The sequence below is a fragment of the Limulus polyphemus genome, unplaced genomic scaffold (assembly GCF_000517525.1).
Source record: "Limulus polyphemus unplaced genomic scaffold, Limulus_polyphemus-2.1.2 Scaffold610, whole genome shotgun sequence".
NCBI classification, from domain to species: Eukaryota; Metazoa; Arthropoda; class Merostomata; order Xiphosura; family Limulidae; genus Limulus; species Limulus polyphemus.
Window position 1 is genome coordinate 195965 of NW_013666220.1, and position 13717 is coordinate 209681.

Below are 13717 nucleotides of genomic sequence, written 5' to 3' on the forward strand. Positions count from 1 at the left end.
AATTAAGTTATTGTTATTGGTTTATTGTATGTGGTTATTGTTCGGGACGAACAATATTAAGGAGGGGGCAGTGTTGCGTCATCGAGATCACGTGACAATTCTCACGCTCTCTTGTTTTTAGAACTTTCCCGTATCTTGGCGAATGGTCTAGTAATTGCTAGATAGGGTAGGCTGGTATATAAAAGAGGGGAATGTAATGTGTGTGTGAAGAGTGAGTAATTGAACTGCAGTCACAGGGTATCGTTGAAGTTAACGTTCGTTCGCTCGTGATACTGTTTGTTTTAGCGCGAGTATTGAGATTAAGTATATCGCAAAGTTATATTCGGAAAGAATAAACCAGTTTTATTAAGTAAAGACTTGTGTCGTTAACATTTCGTCGGAACGAAGTTACGGAAAAATCAATTAACAAACGGAAACGTAACAATATCAAGTTCTCCTTTGCTCGTAGATGAACATAAAAAAACATCAACAAGATAAGTAAAAAAATTGAGAATTAAAAAAACCTGCAAATAGGGATCGTAAGAAAAGTAAGGAAACAAGGCTGGAGATACTGTTGACATTATTAACTCAAACTACAAATTCCTATTTTGATTCCACCAAATGTAATCCTAGGTAACAGCATGGAGCCAAAATAGGGGTTTGTAGTTTGAGTAAATAACGTTTACAGTATTTCTAGCCTTATTTACTCATTTTTTTACGATCCCTATTTGCAGGTTTTTAAATTCACATTTTTTATTTATCTTGTTTTTGTACTTTAGTTTTCATTAGAAATTAATGAATAGACTTCAAAATCGTGAAGTTTTATATATTTTTCTTTCATATATTTTCTTATATATAAAAATATATAAAACTTAGCGATATTGTAACGCAATTATAAAGCGGAAAGTCTTAAGGCTTACAACGCTGAAAACCGGGTTTCGATACCCGTAATGGGTACAGCACAGATAGGCCATTGTGTAGCTTTGTACTAACTACAAACAAACAAATGTATGGGGTTATTAATTGAACAGTTAGTTTTTTCTAGTTTAAACATTCTGAAGTAAGTAATTGATAAAACCGACTTTGATCGGTACTAATATCAATTTTAATAAAGGAATAAATATCCACTAATTCTTAGTTTTACTGTTTAACTTTGTTAAAATATTAAACGAAAACACCCTATAATTTGAGAATGTATATATGCTGCCTTTCGCACGTTCTTGATGTGACGTCAATAATCAGATTAATCAAACGAAGAGCGGGATTTTGTTCCCGCCAAAGTTCTTCATACGGTTTCTGTTTCGTGTGGACTATTGTACCGAAAGCTGTTTTGTTCAACGAGTTATTCTAATTGCTATTTGTAGTAAGAAAAATGGCAGGATTTGATGACCTAGGTGTATTTTATAGCGATAATTTTGGATCGGAAAACCAGTCTGAGGTCGAATCGTTAAATTTACAAGAAATAAAGCGACGATTTAAAAATTTTATTAGACAATTTCATGAAGGAAATTTCTCTTATCGATATAGGTAAGTTAAAGTAATATTCAAATAAACTTTATCATTACTATAAAAGTATTAACTTCTAATACTAAATAGATTCAACTCAAGTTGTCCGAGATGAAGTACTAGAATAGTACTACTATTATCGGCTATGAAAACAGCATAAGGTAATACCCTATCTACGTTAAAAATAATTATTAATATGTGACATTAATGCTAATAGGAACATAGTCGGGAAATTAACTCGGTAACTGTTGATGAAACAAACCTTTGGCTGGTTATCGTTACTAGGCATTAGCGTTGGTGAAACGAAGTTGCCATGACTTTACAAATGAAATTGAATAGAAGTTAGAAATTTATTATAAATATCTTAAAAATAAAAGGAAGCCAGGTTGGATTTACCTACATAGAGATAGAAGTTATGTTTGCAAAAAAGCCTTTGATAAGGTGCCACACATAAGACTTAGACAAGAAAATCATATCAGTAGGGTTTAGCACTTTAGCCTTTAGAGAAATTTAATTAATTATATTTTAGGAGGGTTGGGATGGGAAAAAGAAAATTATTATTAAAAATGCATTAGGAGTCCATGCTTGAACCTTTGCTTTTTCCCATTTACGTGATGTTAATAATGGCGGATTTAATAAAGTTATCTGATGACATTAAACTAAGTAGCATTTATACTATAGCTGTATTGAAAATGTATTACTGAATGACCTGGACAGTAATTTGTTGGAAAGGATTCAGAGGAGGGCTATTAGTATGATACCTGACATAGAAAGTTCATACTAGGATAAGGTTAAGATTTCTGAAATCATTTTGTCTTGAAAAAATAAGTTAGGAGGGATCTGATTCAGGTGTTTATGGTGTGAAAGTAGGAGTAGTCTTTGTAGGAGTCAACTTCAGTTATTATTGCTTTTTTCAAACAAGTGTTTAATGAAACATAACATAAAAGAACAACAAGAGGCCTTTTGATCCATTTAAGCAATCCTATTAACTGAATTAAAAAAAGAAAAAAATCAAAGCTGATCTTTGTCATTCAGATATTTATCAAGCTTTCCCTTAAGTCACTAAATTAACTGCATCGACCATATCTGAAAGCAACCAATTTCAAAGACCAACCTTCTTGACAGTCATGCTTCCGCGTAGAAACTTCAGGATTAGGAATATTGGTTACATATTCCTTTGTAAAACCTGAAGAAAAGATAGAACTTGTTAGCCCAGTCACCCATAACCATTAGATTCTAGCCTTTCTGTATCATCTCTCAAAGGCCCTACATATGTTTTAACATTTTAATCCAGTTGGCTTATTCCTCTTTCTCCCTTTCTCAATGCTTTGTTCTGTGTTACCTCCCATCAAATCTGGCACCTCACTTTTTTCTTTGCTCCTTGTCTTCGTTGGCCTTTGGAGGAGATTATGCAGTCAGGTATGTGGACCACCCCTCAGATGTTCATCTCCTATTACTTGTATCGCATCACAGTTTGTGCTTTCTCGGGGTTTTGCCTACCACTTGTGGCTATACTTCAGACTTCAGTATGGCTATGACACTAGGTCAGTCTTTATCAATGCTTTCTTTTCTTTCAAGAGCCCTTGCTTCAAATTTTGTCTCTTGAATACTGGCGAGTGATGTCTGACCAGGTATTCTTTACATACCCAAAAATTTCGCACTGTATGCCATGTTGATTTGCATGCTCGCCTTCGAGATGGGGTGTTTCATAAGATCACTGGATGGTCAATAATCTTGTGATACTTGCTTCATAAATAGGCCCGTCCCAGACTGTACCACCTATGGAAGGCATGGGTAAAGCAGACGGTGATATCTGCCCTTCCCTGCCATGCCTCGATTGAATAAGTAGGTATAGTCTGCTTTTCAAAATAGGGTGTCTGTGGTGTAGCCATTCCTCCAGACTCTCGAATGTACCCCCCCCTTTCTGTCAGTGGAATATGAGAGTTCTTCCCACTTGCAACTTGCTGGGGTGGTTGACCATGGAGGCACCATTCAGTTCAGAGTAGGAGGTGGTGTTTTGCCGGAGTAGAAGGCATACAGTTATCCAGATTGAGTGTCACATACCATGGAGTGAAACATCTAAATGCAATTCACCCCTTTGATTGGGTACCCTCATTCTACCCTCTTGCGGATGTTGATACACTGCCGAATGGTTTTGGATATATATCGAGTGAACAGTCAACGTAAATCCTCACACAGATTTGGGGTTGTCCATCTTCCTCAATTTTTCTTTCTGTGTAGTGGGCCATGGAGGGTATACGTTGGATGTTTCTGTCCTCGGCACTCCCTTTTTCTATCTTGCAACAGGGATGTTATTGACCTTTGGATGTTTCGGACAAGTCTCATGGTTGCGGAAGTTGATTGTGTGCAATGGACTTCCCTGAGATACTGGATGACACATTCCCTGATCCTGGCTCAATGCTAATCTACACTGTCTAGGAACATCTACAGGTTCTTTCTTGATCTTTGCTGCAGAGCAACAAGCTGCAGGCAAGATGTTTCAAGGGCTTCCACAGGTAAACCACAGCTATTCTTTTGAAACTGTGATGAAAGTTTGCTCAAGCTACGTAATACATCCTTTAGAAAGTGCATGTATTTCAGATGTTTAAGAATCAGCTTGGCTCTGCTTTGAACATCCACTGTCCCACTCATACTCTCTACAGTGTTCTCAAAGTGAGCAATAAACACCAAATAATGCCATAAGAGGACATCAAGATATTGACTCAGATGTGGCATCCATCTGGTACCTTCAAAATTTACTGGCTTTATCATCATCTCCTTCATAGCTTCAGCTAACATTTGATGCTCTCTCAGTGTTTTTGCACTGTAATGATAGTGTTTGTGCAAATTCAACAAAATATTTTTAAGATCACCAAAGATCTTTGCATCTTTATCCTTCATTGTATCTGATGTACCAAGTTCCAATCTGTGACTTACAAAATGCATTGCAACAAGATGAGGCACTTCATTTTTAAGAGTTTTACCACACTGTGCTTTTTCCCTAAGTTCACATTTGCTCCATTTGGACTAGAAGCAATTAGTTTTTCCTTTCATTTCTATCTTGCATTGTCTATACTGTCCATTGCAGACTCTATTTTTGCCAAAATACTTCAGCACAAGCATACTCCATGTTTTTTATCTTTACAAAGATAATTTTTGGCACACCTTCCACCACATCCCGAGCATACACAATTTCATGTTCACAAATGGACACATCTGTCATACCATCAAACATTATGGATAACTCCTGTGCATTCTTCAGTAAAGTGTATATTTCTTGTCGGATATCTTCATATACTAACTGCATAAATCTTCCACAAGCCTAATCAGTTCTATAGTTATTTGGCAGTTCAACACCATTTTTAGTTCGTAAATCAAGATGGCTTGGGTACAAAGTAAAGGGCAATTTACTCTTAGCAATGAAGTAAGCAGTGTGAAACAAGTGAGCAGTTGTGCTTTCTGACCTTCAATTATCCTTCTGATAGCTGGTCCCCTTGTACTAGCACAAGCATCTACATTCATTCCTGTCTCCACTACTCCAGTGTATGAACAAAACACTGTTCTTGATTTCTTTTTTTCATGCATTCCCATTTAAATTCATTCTTTCACTTAGGATAGAACATTCTTTTCTTTTTTTCCTTTTTTGTAATTTTTTTTTGTTTCATCCCTTCCTATTTGTGTTTTTTCTCTCATCTCCTCCCTTTTCCTCACCCACCGAAGAAGTAAAACTGAATCTAAATAAAGACATTCGTACTTTCACTTTGTGTCAAGATGTAAACAGTCATAAAATGATTGAGTTCCTATAATGGAGTACTTTTTTCATAATCTTCAAAAGAGCTTAGAACAAACTTAATTAGTTTTCTATTTATTTCAATATTTAATATTGAATTGAAAAATAACATTGTGAAGTAAAATTTGTAAGGTGGTTGGAACTAAGTTGAAGTTTAATCTTTAGAGTGGCCTAACCACGAAGACCAAAAACTAATAATGTATAATAAGTGCAGGAAATAACCACTTCTAAGTGGTAAGTCTGCTGAGGAGATAGTGATGTGATTGGACAGAGGTAGGTCTGATGGGGGCCTATTGTGCATGGAGGCTGTTGCCCTTCTATTTGTGAAGGGTATCAGCATAATGATATTACATCTTATACTGGTGCAGACAACCTGTAGGGGTGGGAGTTTTTTTTTGTGTGAAATTATAAATAATAGGAAATTGTTAGCAGGAAGACCATTGTCATATCATAATAAATTTAACACGACCAGTTGGGCTACCTTGGCACAGATTCTGCACAAGTGAACCCAACTTCAACTAGACTGAGTCTATTGGATGTGCCTTAATGTAGAACCCTGAAATTATAGACAAAATAATTTAAATTCAGGAGTCAGTCATAGCTCAAACTATGGCCACTTTTGCTCTATTACTACTACCAATATTTTTATATTACTTTCATTGTTTTTTACTCACAACTTTACATTTCTAATAATTTTAGTTATAAAAACATTTTCTCTTTATATTTACTAATAGAAATCCAAATGGATTCAGTCTTTTTGCCATTATCTTTGGTACCCTTAACTCGCATTTTACATATAACGCCACTCCTCCTCCCTTCTTTAATACTCTATCCCTATTAAATAGCCTGTAACCCTGTATTTCAAAGAAGTTTCTGTTATCAAAATCATCCACGTTTAACCATGTTTCAATAGTTCCTATTATCAAACTCCTCCATTCCCAACAGTGCTCTAAAATCATTATTTTATTTCTTATATGTCTAACATTACAATAGTAACAATTAAGCCTACCCTTATAACTACTGCTATACTCATTTCCTATGCTAAACTTTTCTCTGTCTTTTATTCTTTTTGCATTTAGTTTATCCATCCTGGCCCTCACCACTGTCTAGTCCTAGTTTAAAACTTCCCTTTCAGCTGAGTTTAATAGCCTTAGCAAACAAGTCAGCCCCTACCTTATTTAAATGTAAATCATCCATTCCAAAAGGTTTCCATCTCCCAATGAACTGATCTCACACACACATGCATTTGTGTGTGTGTGTGTGTGTGTGAGATCAGTTCATTATATATGGCCTTTTTTTTAATACCTTTATCAACCCCTTGTACTTATTAATTAGCTCCTCTGACCTACTTTTCCCCAGATCATTAGCCTTACGTGCACAACAAAACCTGCATCATTGCTAGCACCCTTCATTATATCTCTTGCTCTGTCAGTTATGTCCTCCACCTGTGTTACTGGAAGCATAATCTAATTCTTTACTCCCTGTTTACCACACAGAGTATCCTGTCTTGTAAAGAAATCACCTATAAGTATAAATCTCTTATCATCCACATCCTTCTCTGACTCTTTTGTTTTTCTTTCCTCAAGTAGTTCCTCATCTGCACAAGCCAATGGCTAAAATCTGTTGCTCAATAGAATAGGTTCATTACAATTAAATATCCTCGCTTAAACCAGAGCTGAACATGAGTTCAGGTATTAAACTGCAAGTGTTAATATTTTTGTGAGAAGTAATTAAATACTCAGTATTTTGTTTGTTTCCTAAAATGAAGAACTGAAGGAACTTTGAATCAACAGTTCTCTGTATACTTCCTTAAAAACTATTGATACTGTTTTAAAAAGGTAGTATAAACGTGTGTTATTCATCCTAATATTTAAAAGTATAGTATTGCCCTTAAATGTAAAAGCATAACTTCAAATGAATAGATTACACCTGAATCCAAAATTTAAGCTAATAATTTCTATGACATCAGGTCATTTTTAGTTATATTTACTTTTACAGTTTTCCATAAATTCATTTGAATACTGATTCATAGTGTTAACTTCTCACTAGTACTGTGCTAGTTGTCAACAACATTGCTTTGGGTATATAAGTTGCTGAAAATAGTAACTGATACAGTGGTGAGAACTTTGTTTCAAATTTTAAACACCAATTTTCTGCACCAAATCATTGACAGTAGAATGTAAAGTATTAGACTTCTAGATTGAAACTGTGAATAAATTGTTTTCAGCACTGTGTATAACTACTGGAACATCAAAGCAATTTCAATTCAGTTAGAGGCCATAGGACTAATGTTCAAATTGGAGCTTGATAATAATAATAATAATAAAAAAGTTGGAAGACTATTTAAATAATTAATTCACCACAGTTACACAGTTAAAAAACATTCTGTTGCTATTAATTTATGATTTAACATTTAACAGGGACCAGTTGAAGAGACAGTATATTGTTGGTCAGTATTGGTTGGAAGTGTTGTTAGAAGATGTGGCAAGTTTTGATGAAAATCTAGGAGATAAATTGTACAAGCAACCTACAGAACATTTACCTTTGGTAAGTATGACTGTGGTTTCTTGACTCATTACTTTCATCATAAGTGTATTTGCTACATTTATGAATATAGAAGTATACTAGTTATCAATTCATTTTTCAGAAAATGTAACTGAATAATGAAGAAGAACACAAACATAATTTTATGAATCATTTATAAGATGCTTCAGAATCTTCAGGAAGCTGAGGTACAAAAATACGTTATGGTAATTACACTACAAATGCAATATAATTTGTAGTTAACAACAGAAAACAATTTGAATACAAAAAAGAACAGGAGAAAATTAACACTGTGTAACTCAAGTAAGTCATATTAAAATAGATCTAAATCAAATGAAGAATGTGAATTAATTAGAGACAAGAATTTTTCTGTACATCTTCTGTTTTATCAGAAGCTGTTTCATGCATAGCTGAGATTTTAGTTCAAGAGAGAAATTCAATGCCCTATTTCTGTATTGTGTTGGTAGATAACAGTTGGGAGGGTTTGTAGCTTTTCTCTGATTTTTTTTTTTTTATGTTATAGATATACCCAAATATTTTCAAATGTTCTTATTTTAAAATGACATTTAGTTTCACCAATATAAGAGTTGTTATAGTCCCCACATGTGTATAAATAGATGAGATGTGAAAAATGGGCACTGAGTATATAATCTTTGAAGTGGGAAAATTTTAAAGTCCGATATTAGGTTTAAAAAGAACTTTCAGGTCAACTTGAGGATTCTAACAGATACATAATTATTTTCAACTGCTTCATAGTAAGGGAGCTTTGTCTCCTGATATGATACCACACATAGTTAAGCTATTTTCCTCGTGCATCTGCTGTAGAGATTTGCATGCCACTTACCTTTAGGCAACTCCCACCCAGTCTCACAAGATTTCTCCTGAATTGCACTGCTGCATAATGATGTTATTAAGCAGCACTAAATCCCTCTATGCATTTGCACTCATGAATCTTCATTTTTTTCTTCAGCACTGAAGGTATCAGATGTCTTTTGTTTTTTCAATTTACTGAGATTTGAGTAGTTTAAGGAACATAATATAATTTTCTTGCTTCAAACTATGAACTCGCAAGTTCATGTAACATATTCTACTTCTTACGTGAGTGAAGAATTTTCTCTTAAGTCAAGTTTCAACTATGTCCACGGGAGGCTTGTTGAATGTGGATGAGGTGACAGCTGTTGTGCATAGGATTGTGAGTTCCCTTATGCAGCCGGAACTTTCTTCTCCCATCCCATGAGTCTCCGCTGCTGAAGCCATATTGGCTTATACAGTTGAAAAGAACTGGGAAAAAAGCTTTCTTAACATGATATAATCACTAGCCTAAGACTTCATAAGGCTGATATATAAATAATTTACAAAACACTAATACAACAGAGTTGGTGAACAGTGATTTGCAAAAATTGATAAAACTATGTTTGTATTGATGTTACAATCAAATTAATACTATTTGGTTCAAAACTTTTTCAGCTTTCCTTTTAGGGGACTATAAGCACAGTATCTTGCTCTGAAAGGTTTTAGGAAATTTGGAAATACTAATGTTTTTTTCAGAGCAAGATGAAATCAACCCAAAATCAAAACTTCCAATTTAAAAATAATGTCTTACATTAAATATATAAATCATTATTGAATAAATTTCAACTCAGAACAAAGTATTTAAAAAAATTAACTTTATTTTCTTTATTGTAATGTTGCAATTTTGCCCCCTTCCAGATGTCAAATGCTTCAAAGTTAGAGGCCATAGGACTAATGTTCAAATTGGAGCTTGATAATAATAATAATAATAAAAAAGTTTGAAGACTATTTAAATAATTAATTCACCACAGTTACACAGCTAAAAAACTTAGCTTAGGTTGTGCTCTTCCTGCTTCTTTAATAGCTTTACCAACTATGCCCATTATCTACTATATTGAAACAAGCATGGCAAATTATGTTTATCATACACACACACACTTTTATTGAATTAATTTCTTGCCTGGAGCATATTTAAGAATAAATTAACTAGCTCAATTGCATAGAGAGATTTAAAAAATTCTCTTGAGTAATGACAAATAATAAAGAAAAACATGATTGTAATAACATAAAGCATTTGTTAGATGTTTCAGAATTGCATCTTCATAATGGTAATTACGCTAGAAATGGGATATAATGTGTGATAAACAATAGAAAACAATTTGAATACAAACAAAAGAACAGGAGAAAATGAAGAGAACGTAGCTCAAATAAAATGAATCATATTAAAATAGATTTAAGTCAGATGAAAAATGTGTATTATTCAGAGATGGAAGAAAAGTTTTTATGTTCAACATCTCTTCTGTCAGAAGTTCAGTTTCATGCTTAGTTGTTTAGAGAATTTTAAAGTTCAATAGAGAAATCAAATGTTCTATTTTGGTATTGTGTTTTTAGATAGTGGAGTTAGGAGGGTTTTTGACCTTTCTTCCAGTTTATATAGATATAATCAGAAGTTGAAATGTTCATACTTTACGGTGAATCTTAACTTCATAAAACTTTAGTAAAAATACACCAAGTGTATTAAAAATTATGAGATTAATCTAGCAAAAGGATTTTGTTAATATCTTTCCAATATTACTATTATGAGAATGACCAAGGCCATATTGTGGACATTCCATGTAAACTTCAACATTAAAACTAATTATTTTATGCATCATCTAGATCAGTGTTTTCCAAACTTTATATTGCAGCACTTCCCTAACTCAGCATAGTTTTCATTGCCCCTTTCATGATAAAATCATTTTTAGAAATGATAACTGTAAAATCAACATTTTCTTTACCTTTTTAATACTTTTTTTATAAATGAAAAGATGCTTGTAAGGAGTGAGTAAACGTGAGAGTGAAAAAAGCTTTGAGAACAAAGTAATTGTTTTATGAGGTTATAGTCGTCTTCAACTCTTCTGTTTCTTCCACAGTTCTAGATGGTTAATTCATGTATCAACGTTTTTGATATCTTCTGTGGTCCTGACACTTTTTAGATGGAGTTGTCCACTATTACAATGGCAAGTGGAGGCACTAGTTGGTGAAGTTACTGCCATTGTGCACCAGCTAAATTTCTTTCTGTTACTTCAGCTTAGCTTGCCCTATATTTTAGACACATTTGACTAACTGTTTCTACCACCTAGTTCTATTTCTGGTTCCTTATCCCAGACAAGGATCAGGCAATTCCATCTTCATTCTTCCTGCTTTGATTGTGATGTAAAGGTATGTGTCACTTTTCTTTTTCTTCAGTATTTGTGAATCTCAGGCTGCTTTGTGGCTTGAGCCACAATCACTTGAACCTCTTCTTTCAGCTTGGGAGTCTCCTCTATTTCTCTCACCATTCTACTTGTCTTTGTCTCTTACTTATTTAACTTCTGTGCTATCTGTTCACACTTCACTTTCTCTTAGAGGCTTTACATTGCAATCCTGAAAGCTTTATTGGGGGATCTCGCATATACCTGTTTTTCATCTTGACCTCAATTTTCTTCTTCTGTTGTGTCCCAGTTAATGTGCTTTCTTAATGTTACTGGAGTTTACATCTTTGAAATGTCTTCCTTTCTGAAATTTGACTCTCTCAATCGTAACTGAGTTATCTGAGGGACCTATGTGTTGAACCCTTATTTCCTGATGAGGTTTTTGAGGGTGTTTCTTACACTTTGGGATCTTGAGCTGAGGCAGCTCAACAGCAGTGTTCTCTGCTTACTTTGATTTCTTTTAAATTTTTTGATTGGAAGCCGTATCAGGCAGCTAGTTTCTAGAACTACTTTTTAGCATTCCAAATCTGTACACATAAGGATTTCTTTGGCTGCAAAATATTTGGCTTTCACATAGGTGTTTTCTCTGTACTTCTGCTCTCAACCTCCTCTCAGACTATGAATGCTTTGGATGGTTTCCTTCACCTCATTCTGTGGTTTTACTCTTATCTTGTTGTCATTACCCAGAATATGAAAGAATGGTGACTAGTCATAGGTCTGTTACACTTCAAACAACTTGGGTTTTCACTTGATTCCAGATGGATGGTTTTCTCCCAGTATACCAATGGCCAAGAATGATATATGTGCTTTCCTTCACATCCTGCTTGTGATGTGTCTTCCTGCTTGTTGTTTCCTTCAATTTGTCCACAATATTTGAATATTCAATTCAAAGCCCTTCCCTTCCAGCTGGCTACAATCCTGTAAGCTTTCAGTCGGGTCTAGTTATTTTCCACAGAGTGTGCATTCCTTAGACTACTCTTTTGACTTCACACTTCTGCTGTTATTGGTTGCACAGCTGCTTGGTCACTGATTTTTCATCTCTTTCTTTGGCCATTCTGTATTCCTTCTCCTCTTCTTATGGATCTCTTCTAAGCCTTTTCAGTTTCTCTTTTGGAGTGGAGTCTCTTAGTCCTCTGGGTTCTTACATGTCTACTTTTCAAACAGTTGACCACCTATTTCCTGTATCATCTTTCTCTTTAAGATATTTTTTTCTTGCTTATGGGAGATGCCACTTGACATTTTTACCTTAGATGCCTCACACACTATTCACCATAGGGACAAGTTAATATCATTCTCTGGCAGTTCTTTTCTTCCCAAAACTTGGGCTGTTTGGGTGAGTAATTGGATGTTTTCTTCAATTACCTTCCCTTAACTTTTTTCAGTGTTCAGTTATTCAGAACCTGGTTGTCTTTTTTCTCTTGTACAAGCAGTTTATAACTTAAATGTATTACAGTTGTAAATGAAACTTGAATAATAATTAATAAGGACAGTTTTTATTTAATTTTGATATGTTTGATGTGTCAGTGATCTTAAAAATAGTGAAACTGTAGGAGGTGTTTTAAGAATGTAAACAGCAAAAAAATTATAATCTTATAAAATAAAATCTACTGGAAAGCATTTACAAGAATCTAGATAGACATTAAAAGAAGTAGTTGAAATCTACAATAAGAGTAAGCATTTTTGTTTATTAAAAAAAGCATTTCACAAAGAAATTTTTCATATATCAAGTTTGAGAATTTAAACAAATACCACATATGAAAAGTAAGATTTTTTTTATAGAAACTTTGAAACTTGTAGAATACTCATCTCAAATTTCAATTGTGCAATTTTTAAACAAATTTGCCAGTAGTGGAAATACTGAAAAATCAAAGGTTTTTATCAAGAGGTCTTAGAAATGTCTTGAAGTCTTTATTACTCCCACATCCCCTGTTGTTATTGACAACAATCAGTACCATTGTGTTTATCTCCATTTTGTGAAAAGTGATCTGCAAAAAATGTCTGAAAATGGGAAATATACTTAATTTGCAACACTTTCTAGTAACAGATCCTGTTATTCTTATCAAGAAATATATATTTTCAGTTCAAATCCTGTTATTAGTATTTGTCATGGCATTAGCCACACAATCAACTGTTTATTTACACAGACAAACTCGTATATAACTTCTTGTGATCATGTTGACTGCTGTGACTTCAGTACTTTAATTGACTTAGACTAGTGATGTTAGATATGCAGAAGTACAAAAATATTTGGAACTATATTGTTGAATACAGTCAGAGATTTAAAGTTTGAATTACAAAATTGGATATTAATTATTAGCAAATTCCGAGTAGCAAGGAGAATCTTGGCAGATTGGATCATTACTTTAAATTGCATTTTGAACTATTTTCTGCACGAAACAAGGCTGCAAGAGCTGCCATATTGATCATAGGTCATCATAGTTCAATGGCATAATTGGTGAAACTGTGTTTTGTTAGAACAGTACAATGCATTCATTACAAATTAACTTTTATTGTCTAAATTTCTAAACAGAGGATCAAAATATTGCATTAGCTCACTAGCAGCTCCATGGACTGTTTAGCATCTGCTGTTTACTTCCCTCCTGCATTTTTAAAATGTGAAAGACTGTAACCATTGTGCATGAAATAGTCAAAT

At 34.0% G+C, this 13717-nt stretch overlaps 1 protein-coding gene across 1 annotated transcript in view; it reads left to right on the forward strand.

Moving 5' to 3' along the window:
- The first annotated feature begins 1227 nt into the window (after positions 1-1227).
- LOC106459449 (DNA replication licensing factor mcm5-A-like) overlaps positions 1228-13717 on the forward strand; it is a 107892-nt gene continuing 95402 nt past the window's right edge. The window contains exons 1-2 of the mRNA XM_013919072.2: positions 1228-1506; positions 7696-7822. Of these exons, the coding sequence (XP_013774526.1) occupies positions 1352-1506; positions 7696-7822 (282 nt within the window). The 5' untranslated portion in view covers positions 1228-1351. The remainder of the gene's footprint in view (positions 1507-7695; positions 7823-13717) is intronic.